The sequence below is a fragment of the Barbatula barbatula genome, assembly GCF_947034865.1.
Source record: "Barbatula barbatula genome assembly, chromosome: 23".
In the NCBI taxonomy this organism is placed as follows: domain Eukaryota; kingdom Metazoa; phylum Chordata; class Actinopteri; order Cypriniformes; family Nemacheilidae; genus Barbatula; species Barbatula barbatula.
The window spans coordinates 2,663,871-2,674,137 of NC_136786.1; the positions used below are offsets into that span (position 1 = coordinate 2,663,871).

At 41.1% G+C, this 10,267-nt stretch overlaps 2 protein-coding genes across 8 annotated transcripts; one reads left to right on the top strand and one right to left on the bottom strand.

Moving 5' to 3' along the window:
* Nucleotides 1–73: 73 nt before the first annotated feature.
* On the bottom strand, nucleotides 74–5,452 carry wdr24 (WD repeat domain 24). 6 transcript variants are annotated; one of them, XM_079447290.1, is made up of 14 exons: nucleotides 5,198–5,277; nucleotides 4,554–4,665; nucleotides 4,278–4,368; nucleotides 4,005–4,112; nucleotides 3,564–3,924; nucleotides 3,285–3,462; nucleotides 2,713–3,137; nucleotides 2,296–2,561; nucleotides 2,115–2,224; nucleotides 1,938–2,038; nucleotides 1,545–1,649; nucleotides 1,114–1,448; nucleotides 851–1,035; nucleotides 74–763 (listed from the first exon to the last, which is right to left on the bottom strand). In XM_079447290.1, exons 4-14 carry the CDS (start codon nucleotides 4,104–4,106, stop codon nucleotides 595–597), a joined length of 2,337 nt encoding a protein of 778 aa, XP_079303416.1. In that variant the 5' UTR covers nucleotides 4,107–4,112; nucleotides 4,278–4,368; nucleotides 4,554–4,665; nucleotides 5,198–5,277; the 3' UTR covers nucleotides 74–594. The 6 variants fall into 6 exon arrangements, with proteins under 6 accessions (XP_079303416.1, XP_079303417.1, XP_079303414.1 ...); XM_079447291.1 differs by having other exon boundaries at nucleotides 4,544–4,665; nucleotides 5,198–5,275; XM_079447288.1 differs by having other exon boundaries at nucleotides 75–763; nucleotides 1,114–1,451; nucleotides 5,198–5,452.
* Nucleotides 5,268–7,671, top strand: LOC306888814 (uncharacterized protein). 2 transcript variants are annotated; one of them, XM_079447295.1, is made up of 6 exons: nucleotides 5,268–5,598; nucleotides 5,695–5,836; nucleotides 6,207–6,300; nucleotides 6,469–6,628; nucleotides 6,711–6,863; nucleotides 7,020–7,671. In XM_079447295.1, the coding sequence occupies exons 2-6, from the start codon at nucleotides 5,697–5,699 to the stop codon at nucleotides 7,217–7,219; spliced, it is 747 nt and encodes a 248-aa protein (XP_079303421.1). In that variant the 5' UTR covers nucleotides 5,268–5,598; nucleotides 5,695–5,696; the 3' UTR covers nucleotides 7,220–7,671. The 2 variants fall into 2 exon arrangements, with proteins under 2 accessions (XP_079303421.1, XP_079303420.1); XM_079447294.1 differs by having other exon boundaries at nucleotides 5,378–5,574; nucleotides 7,020–7,504.
* The last annotated feature ends 2,596 nt before the right edge of the window (nucleotides 7,672–10,267 follow it).

A 10,267-nucleotide genomic window follows, 5' to 3' on the forward strand; every position in this document is an offset into this window, starting at 1 on the left:
CACTTCGCGGAGGCAACCACTCTCTGCTGTGCCTCCTTTAATGCACGGCTAAGTGTGTGATCACACATAATTTAAAATAGAGAATAAATATAAGTACTTTATTATCTGAATGAAAATGGATCTGTGACAAAAATGTATAAGATTTAAAACAGGTAAAATATTTTACACTTATGATTTTCTGTGGATAGTAAAATCTACACAGGTGTTTTAGCTGAGTGAGCACAGGTGTAGATCATCACATTAATTATCACACAGCGGTGTCAAACAAAAAACCTAAGATTCACAGAGCAGCACATGGGTGACAAGCACAGTCCGGCTTTATTGTCAAAAACCAGGATTTATACAAAAATAAATTCAACACAACCACGTGTTCTTCCATTTGCACTCAATAATTCTATGGCAGTGGTACTTGATCCACATATTTAGGTCCTATAGCACTACACATTTTGTTTATAAAGACAAACCATGTGATTTGTGTTTTGGCACACATTCAGTATTTCTGTCATCTCGTGTTTGTCTGATTATTATCAGATCTTTAGTGATACTGTTTGTGTAGCAGCTTTATTCAGAAGTTCGTGCGCGAGTATCTGTGGATCAGGTGTATTCACACAGGTGTCCACAGCCGGCCGGACAGTGATCCGACTGTTTTAGCCAATCCATCACGTGTTCCAGGTGTCCTCCGTGACTGCATCCCTGACACCACACAAACAAACCCTTCACAACATGATGACACACCGCACAAACACTTGCACACTGGTGACACCTGAAGAGGGAAAGGCACAAACATGTATTACAATCACATGTGTATATATTAGTATTACTACACATTCCATGAAGTCAGAGTTCAAACCTGTCACAGACCCAGCCCTTATTGCTCATAGGTCGTTTGCAGTTGCTGCAGTTGATGTGTAAGGTGGTGGATGCTTGATTCAAGCATGTGATCGCACCGCACGTGCTAAGTTTGATTACTTCATTACTGACGTTCCACAGCTCAAAGCGCTGCAACAGATCGATGTATGACATGTACCAGTGTTCCTGAAACACAATCCAAACTCATATCATCCTCATGTTGGGTTTAATCTGGGCAAGCAACCTAAATCCACACTCTCTCACCTGTGTGAGCTCATCGATCTCCTTACGGATGCGTTCGCCCAACACGATCAACACAGACACGGCCATCTGCACGTCTCCCTGCTCGGCGTAGTAACACAGCATCTCCTTCACGATGGGACAGAAGAACTTGGGGGGCAGATGAGGTGAGAAGAGCAGCTGGGAGACAGAAATGAGACTGAAGGACTCCATAGGAGTCAGACACATGCTCTCGGCCTCGCTCCCGCTCACGTGAGGGGATTCAGGCTTCTCCTGCAGTGGTTCAGGGGCGGAAGGGTGGTCCATGATCTCATGGCGTATCGGGAAGGCCTCCTGAGGGAGAAGGTACTCCGGTTCCTCTGCTGGACGAACAGAGACCACACAACGTTTGAGAGACCTTAGAAGAGCTTGCGGGTGTGAATAACAAATCAAATGTGTATAGGTGTTTGACAGACCTGCCGGGTTTTCGTGTTCCATGCTGTAAAGGTCATCGTCATCCAGTTCAGCGTCTCCAAACAGATACTCGGCCTGACCCTCGCTGCCCTCCGTCTCTTCGTTCTCTGCACAGAAACGCTTGATTTGATTACTCCATCCACTCAACAGTGTTTTCTGTCATCTGAGAGCCAAGCGGACCGGCGAGAGCGAGCTATTAACTCGAGTAATAATCCATCTCTACAACAACTGTGCTCCCAGGGGCGAGATATTAACCCTGAACTGCTGTTTCAACGATCAGTTTCACTCCAAAATTAAAATTCATTCAACATTTACTGCTCTGAAACCAAACGACAGACCACATGACAGAAAGTTTGAATGTATGATTTCTCCAGGCTGTAAAGCTTGTGTCTCACCTTCATTATTGTTGTGGTTGGACTCAAGGTTGTGCATGTTGTCTTGTCTGTTTTCCTTGTTTCTTTCATTCAAAGCAGCGCTCATCTCTTTCATACTGAAGCTGTTGAGAAAAACAGAATTTAGAGATTCTGATCGAGTTCAACTGCGCCTGGGATTCAGACATCAAAGATGGATACCTGTTGACAAGTGGGAGGTTCCCTGATTTATTCAGATTGTGATTAGTTGACATGGATGGATTGGTGGGCTCGGAGAACATGATTCGCAGCATGGTCCACGTGGTCGATTCCTAGACAACCATGAGAATAAACTTCAAAAACTCAAATGTAAATAAAGAAAAGGGCTCAAATCGGTTTGTACCTGAGGTCTGTTGAGTCTCTTGGCGACTTGAGCGTTGTGCTCGCAGAGTTCAGCGAAGGGTTTTCCACTCAGCAGGTAACTCTGTGCCGTCTTAATAAACCAGTCCATCCCGACGGTACTGCCCGCATCACTCTCAAACACGCTGAGAGCGCTTGAGACCTGCGCAAACTGCTCCGTCACATCCGGCTTCTTGAAGAAAAATATGGGGTACCGACGATCTCCACCCGGGTATGTTTTACGCCCCACTTCACCTACAGATGAAGGAGCTGTAAAGATTAGTGAGATTAGTGTTTTACTCTTGATACACGTTAGAACAGACATGAGGGGCAGCAAATGCTCACTCACTCACTCACTCACTCACTCACTCACTCACTCACTCACTCACTCACTCACTCACTCACTCACTCACTCACTCACCCGTCATCAGACTTTCTTTAGCAGCGAATGCCAGGTCACCGAACAGGCCGAAACAGAGTCCCTCCGGGTTGGCCCGGTCCACAGGCCTGCTGGCGTCTTTAAACATGTGTTGGTAAAGCGTGCTGTCTTTTGACCCCGACAGCAGGTAATAGGGGTCGTGCTGGTGCCGCCACACGATTCCCGTGGTCACGTCTTTGTGCTCCTCAAACGTAGCGAAGGGAATGAACGGCCGGCGGACGTCCCACACGTAGATGTTGTGATCCACCATCATGGAGCAGGTGGCCAGGTGATAACGCCGTTCGGGACGCCACTTTACCCTGGCCACTGAAGCGATGGTCTGAACGCAGTAGATTTCCTTCACGCGATTGGTCGACATGTCCCAGACTTTCACCATTTTGTCACGGCCGCCGGTCGCAAGCCAGCCTCTTAAAAACAGTGATGTGATATGTTAAAAAAGAATCCATAAATAATTAATGGTTCATGATGAAGAAAATTTTATAAGTATTATTTTCAAAATATTTTGTTTTGACATTAAAGTCATTTGATGAGTGCGCAAACTAGAAAATACCCACCTGTCCTCTGGGTGCCAGTCGCAGCAGAACACGGGTCCCGTGTGTGCCGTGAACATTCTCTCGTATCGGTCAGGTCTCCGTATGTCCCACAGCTGCACGTTTCCGTTCTCGAAGGAGGCGGCGAAGGTGAAATAATCCTTCATACTGAACTGGACGTCTCGGACGCTCTCAGACTGACCTGAGAAACAAACACAAGCAAACTATTTTCTGCAACTAAATAAGGATGTCGTGTGACTTAATACAGACCAATTGGCTCACTTTATAAGTGTTCACACGTACCTGAAAACGTGCTGACGCTTTCCTTCTTCCTCAGGTCGAAACACTTCATGAATCCGTCCTGAGACCCAGACAGCAGCATGTGAACCTCAGTAGGGTGAAAACAGACTTTATTCACAGTGCGCTTGTGTTCTGTAAACAGTTGCTCTTGCTTGTTACGGCACGGCCGCGCCAGGTTCCAGGTGACCACGGCTCCATTAGTAGCAGCTGTGGCCAGCAGATTCTCCTCCATCTGATGCCACATGACGTCGGCGCAGCTGAAGTTGAGCGAGGGTTTCCTGCCCACCCGCAGGTTCAAACGCTCCACAAAACCATCTTCCTCCAAACCGTATATCTTGAAAATATTGCGGCCTGCGACCACCACCTGAGGCGAAGATCACAAGCAAACATGTCAAGCAAAATGGCATCTTGGCAATAACTTTCAACCAGTTTGGGTATTTTTACCTGAGTGGCATCTCGGCACACGCTGATGGCGTTGGCTGGAGCATCCAGGTGGCAAAACATGGTACGGCCACTGATGGTGCTCACCTTGGTCATCTTCTCCATCTCAGACTACAAAATGAAAATAAAGCAAGACTATATAAAGAGATCACAGAGGGGCTAACTGCTGCGGTTCCTTCTTCGGCCAGCAGGTGGAGTCTATACAACATGAACATATTATAAAAACAGATCTTTCATGTAATCCAAAGACATCATGGATGAGAGGTTAACACTCACACTTTGTGATCAAATCCTGTGAGTTTCAAAGACTTGTCAAACAACGTTCAACCTTCTCATTCACTCCAAATCAGGACCTAAAAGCATGAGGCTTGAAACACAAAGCAAACATGACAAAATAATTCTCAACAATGATTAGTTTTATTATTTCTTCATTTAAAAACCTCTACTCTATAAATAGCTGCAATAATCTTTATTTTATAATACATAAACACATACAAAATATCCAGTGGTGGTAAAAGTGTGCAAAGATCATATGAATATACATTTTATTACCACATGGACCGTTGTCTTCTTCACGCACAGCTCTGCGCGTGACAGTCGGGGGGCGTCACGCGCACGTTCACACAAGTGCGCTTGACATCTGTATACGAAATTACACACCAATCTGAAACAATATCAATATAAATTAATTTATATATAATACAAATATTTTATAATACATTAGTATTACAGATATGGTGAGACATATTTGGAAAAGTTGACTAGAAATAAATAAAAGAACTTATTTATTTTTATATTTATATTACATACGTTTTCTCACACAGAAACGAACGTATGTTATCAGGAATGTGGTTAATCGTCTGTAAAATACCTTTTGTAAAAGTAACTTTGAACATACACCAACAGTAACAGTAACATATTTTAATGCATGTTTAGATCGCAGATCGATCTGCATTACCTTGCAGATATGACATATATTCTTATTATGATTAAAATATATGAACCTGTAATGTCATACTTTACAATAGCACGAGAGAGGGAGTTTGAGCTAATATCAGTGAAGCTAATGCTAACAGCACAACACATTAGAGCAACATGACTGCAGCGCCCTTTTTTAATTCTGCTCTTTTATATTTCGAGACATAAATGTTCACATGTAACCCGAGTTTGAATGCTGATGAAATAGCAACACTTACCATATTAAAAGCAAATGTATGTCTTCTCAATAGAAGCGGAAGTAGTACCATTGTAGGCGTCATCGATTTTACGGGTCTGCGCAAGTCGAGCGGCGTAAAACAACAAAATACCGCGAGAGCGATGCAAAAGCGTTGCTTTCGAATCGCTCTCACGATATATCGCGTTCATACACGATCTGTCTGAGCAGTTCCGAGGAAAGTTAAACACGCCATGTTTACGTTTACTTGGTTTAACTGGCACAGGCGCATGTCTATGAGGCACGTGTTTTATTTTACACAAGCAATCAAAGCGCCTTATATTTCTTGCGGACGTCACGTCCCTTTCGCACGGCGCGGAGTTGTTTAGTAACGCTGCTCTCTTTGGTGTATGATCAGTGGTACATTGCTCAAAGATCTTTGAAGTACATATATATTTTAAAAGTCCCAGTATGCCATTCTTTGTATTTATATCTGTTTGAGGTCTGTAGTGAATGTTAAACTTTGCTGTCTCATGTCAGTCATGTCTGTGGATGAGAGGCTGTATAACTGTGAGGATCCTGCTGTGTGGAGAGGGATCTTTGGAAAATACTGGGATGTCGTGGAAGCAAAATCAGCTAAGAAGGGGAAGGATCCTGGAAAGCTGCTGGCACTGGACAAATGGTTTGATTTCAAACAAAACTGTACACAGCTATTTTAATTATAATAGTTTTACTCCTTGGTCAGGTCTTGTTGTAAAATATTCCATATTTATTTTACTAAATTGTTGATCCACAAGTGCATGTTTTCATATTTATTGTCCTGTTTTACACAACGTGTCTCAAGTGCACATTTTATTTTATGTTTATTGTAACATCAGAATAGAATGTCTTTCACAATTATGAAATTTGGCTTACTATTGTCTAATAAATAATTGGTATGCTGACGATTAGTTGCCCGTTTTAGGGCTTTGACTGTTATTACAATAAATTGTCATACATATTTATGTCCATTAAATTAAAGAATATGAATTGGCACACTATGTTTCCGTCAGGTTTCAAGAGGAGCTTCCTGCTGCGATCTCATCTCGATCAGAACGTTTTCTTACACATGCTGAGCTTGCTAAGATCATGGAGTGGAAACTGACCGTAAGCAAAAAACAAATACAATCGTTAAAGAAACGTGAGGGGTGGATGTCACATGTCATTGGTCACTTGCACAGATGTTATGACATCACTTAAAAAGTAATGCCAATTATACACCAGTGCACCCCTCAAAGCACAGCTCCCTTTTGACGATTGGCTGTTCTGTCCCAGAAAGGAAAGTTCCGCCCACGTTTGCAGCAGCTGATTGGCTCAAACAGCGAGGAGGCGGTTCAGAGTTTGACCAGCAAAGCATTTCAATTGTTTCCAGATGTCCAGGCAGCAATTACAGAGTTGTGCAAACTCAAAGGTGTCGGGCCAGCAACAGCATCAGGTACCTGCACATATAAACAAATCATGCATGGATAGAAGAACTGTAATAAAGCGTCCTCTCGGTCCTTCTCTTTGTGGATTAGCTGTGTTGGCAGCTGAAGCTCCAGATGAAATCGCCTTCATGGCCGATGAAGCTGTGGAGAGCATCGCTGGGCTGAGACCAGTCGAGTACACAGCCAAACATTACACTCTTTATCTTCAGAAAGTGCTGCAAAAAACAGCCCAGCTCAACAAAGGTAAGGCTCACTTTTAAAGGGAGAGTTCACCCAAACAGGTCACTTACTGTTTATTTATTCTCATGATGTCACACGCCCTGTATGAACGTTTCTGTTTTGCAAACATAATGAGAGTGAATCGGGACTAATAACCTCTTCATCTCCCTCGTGTCCCAGCGGACGACCAGCAGGACTGGAATCCTCATAGGGTGGAGCTGTGTTTATGGGCGTGGGCAGTAGCCAATCAGATTCAGCCCTCATTATTAAAGGAATTTAACTTTGTGGATATCACAGGCAAAGAGACCAATCAGAAGTCAGGGAAGAGAAAAGCAAATGATGAAAAGCCATCAAAGCGACGAAAGACTGACCGCTCTTAGTATCAGAATACAGCAGCTTTTCTCTTAGCAAAGTTTTTCGGGGAGTATGTTGTCACTGTCTTTATCACGGTGTTTCTATTCTTTTAAATGTTCACTGATCTTGTTGGAGATTTAGAAATCTGATGTTCGACAATGTTGTAAATCCCTGTCTGGGTTTTTATGTTTCCCATCTATTGTTACAAGCTAGCACTCACTCAAACTATATGTGCCTTATGTTCTAGACTGTTTATGTAACTGGTGTTAAATGTTATTTTAATAAAGCAATAAAAGTGTTGTTAAGAGTATAAACAGCAGTGTGTGTGTGTGTGTGTGTGTGATGGTCTCAGACGTACACAGAGACCTCCTCACAGTATGGTCTTTATTTCAAACAGCTGAGAAATAAGATCAAACACAAAACTGTACAAAATTAAACTTCAAAAACAAAACCAGCTCAGGTTCCAATATTTCAGCAGTACGAGACATCATGAAGTGATAACCAAGAATTCGATAGAAACTAACAATATTTACATTTCTTTTTTATTATAGTCATCTGATCCAGAGGAAACTAAAAGCCTTTGATATATTTTAACATCTTTTTGTAAACAGCATATTTTACTGCAACGAGTCTTCATCTCTCGTAATTTGGCACGATTTTGAAATCTTAGAAGTCTACAGGTTTGGCGGCAACACTGACACCGTCACTGCGGTCCGGTGAGGTGTCTAAGCAACACTTTTGATCTACACCTACATCCTCATGATGATTGGCCAGCTACAGATGTTGGGTGTGTGATACTAGAGCAGCTATTGGCTGGGACAATGTGGGTGGAGTTAAGAGGGGGAGTTCCTTGGAAAATTTATTTTTGTACACAATGACATACTACCATACTTATCATACCATTTTTGCAGTTTGCAATGGTTGTTTTTGTAATTTCTCGGTATGCATGGATCAACTGCTACAATTTGCAGTCCAGAGCACACTGGTTGGAATAATTTATCCCACAATGCAATATTCTTAGCCTTCCATTTCTATCTGACAAACATTAACCTCAAAAACGACTTTAAAAGGGATAGTTCCACCCAAAAATGAACATTCTTGCTTCATTTACCAACCCTTGTGTCGTTTCAAACCAGTATGACTTTCTTTTGCAGAACAAAATATTTTTTGGAATTAAGTTGGTAACAAAATACCTTTCTCAAAATATCTTCTTTAATATTCCCGTGAAGAAAGAGTCATATACAGGTTGTCAACTAAATGAGGATGAATAAATGTCATACTTTTTTTAGGTGAACTATCACTCTAAAATCCAAGAAATTGTCTGTATTTGATAGATTAAAGCTGGAGGTCACTTGCTGAATTAAAAGGCTACTGTTGAAAACCTCTCTCTGTTTCACATACTATTTTAAATAATTGCTTTCAAAATAGTATACAGTCAGTACACTAGTATGCCATTCTGAACAAAGCCTGTTTCAGTTTGTAATGAACAAACATTTCGACACACATGGCTTTAATGTGACTGCAACAGTCTGACCAACAGCACATTTCCAGAATCCAACAGATAATCGTTTAAATATAAAAGATCCAATATTTTGCATTTACCTTCCTTTTATCACCCGTATGCCTCTCACCTTTTATTTCTCATACATTTTTTATCACGTATATCAACACTGCATTTCACCTTCTAACTGTTTGTCTGATAAATATTCCTAAACTTTCATATTTCAACTGTCCATAATTGCCAGCCAAGTAGATTTTACACAGATTCTACGTATTCCACACAGACTCTGGATCAGAACATTACAATGTCACAATAAAATTACCCTTTTTACTTTCTTATACATTTCTAGAGTTACTATGCACAATTCATCACTGCATTGCTGCGTTTTGGTGTGTAATGGCCACTTTTCCCAAGTCCTGATGGAAAATACTTGCACCTCACAGAAATGTCAATTTATGAAAGCAAAACGAATCGCACATTGTTTCATGTTCACTTTAGAAGACTTAACTCATATTTCCTTAGAGGAATACTTCACCTTAATATGAAAAATCTGTCTTTCTACAGGTCTTCCTGTCAAGAATTTCTCTTTGTCTGCTAAACACAATAGAAAATATTTAAAAAAATGTTAGTAACCAAAAACTGTTGGTCCCCATTGACTTGCATTGGTTTTGTGTGGACCAACAGTTTTTGGTTACTAACATTTTTAAAAATAACCTCTTTTGTGTTTAGCAGAAGGAAGAAAATCACACAGGTTTAAAATGACAACATGATGACAGAATTTTAATTTTAAAGGTGAAATATACGTTTAAATGTCCTTTACCATTGTAAGAATTTATCCATTCAACATTTATTTTCTGTAAGTCAGGGCAATTTGTGTTAAATTGAGTATTTCTTGGGTTTTTCATCATTGCGGCCCTCGGTTTAAGACAACCTTCACAAACGGCAAGATCCCACAAGGACAACCACTCTGAAGAAATATAAATATAGACCTATGGCGTAAAAAACACACAACATCAGAGATATCAACCAAACACACAGTCGTGCTTTTCAAAAATGAAAAGAAATCAACTCAATGCGATAAGACGGTAATCTTATATAAACGATTTCATTAATTTCACCTTTTATTAACCTTTAAGCAGCTTGGCAAATGATAATTTGGCACTGCAGAATTGTGGGATTATTTGCCTATCTTTTTTCTCCTCCGGCGTTTTGCAGTCTTATCAATAGTTGACAACGGTTAAAGTAAATATTCATATAAAATCCAGTCACATTCATTTTCTGCTCCGCTGGCTACAAAATCTAGATGTCTGGGTTGCCGAACCCTCAATGTTGGTCGTGACATTTTGTTTCCATGTCAAAAGCATCTTGTTGCTGTTACCATAACAACCGTTATCTGCACAGCAATGACTGAAGTAATAATTACTGTACAGCACAGAAATATTGCCTGTAAATCTGTCTCTCCGTACTTTTTAACCCTTTCCCACATTGTTTATGATTAATTTGCAGAGGTCATGATAATGGATCAGTTAGTCACTCTTTTTATAGACGGCTCACACCATCTCGGATGGATCTT

Coding starts and splice junctions, on each gene's coding strand:
- LOC306888814 (XM_079447294.1), top strand. Junction 6,629..6,710: donor CGGGCCAGCAACAGCATCAG/GTACCTGCACAT, acceptor TTTGTGGATTAG/CTGTGTTGGCAGCTGAAGCT. Junction 6,864..7,019: donor AACAGCCCAGCTCAACAAAG/GTAAGGCTCACT, acceptor CTCGTGTCCCAG/CGGACGACCAGCAGGACTGG.
- wdr24 (XM_079447288.1), bottom strand. CDS start 4,106: ATGGAGAAGATGACCAAGGTGAGCACCATCAGTGGCCGTACCATGTTT. Junction 2,562..2,712: donor TAAAGAAAGTCTGATGACGG/GTGAGTGAGTGA, acceptor TAATCTTTACAG/CTCCTTCATCTGTAGGTGAA. Junction 1,650..1,937: donor CAACCACAACAATAATGAAG/GTGAGACACAAG, acceptor GTTTCTGTGCAG/AGAACGAAGAGACGGAGGGC.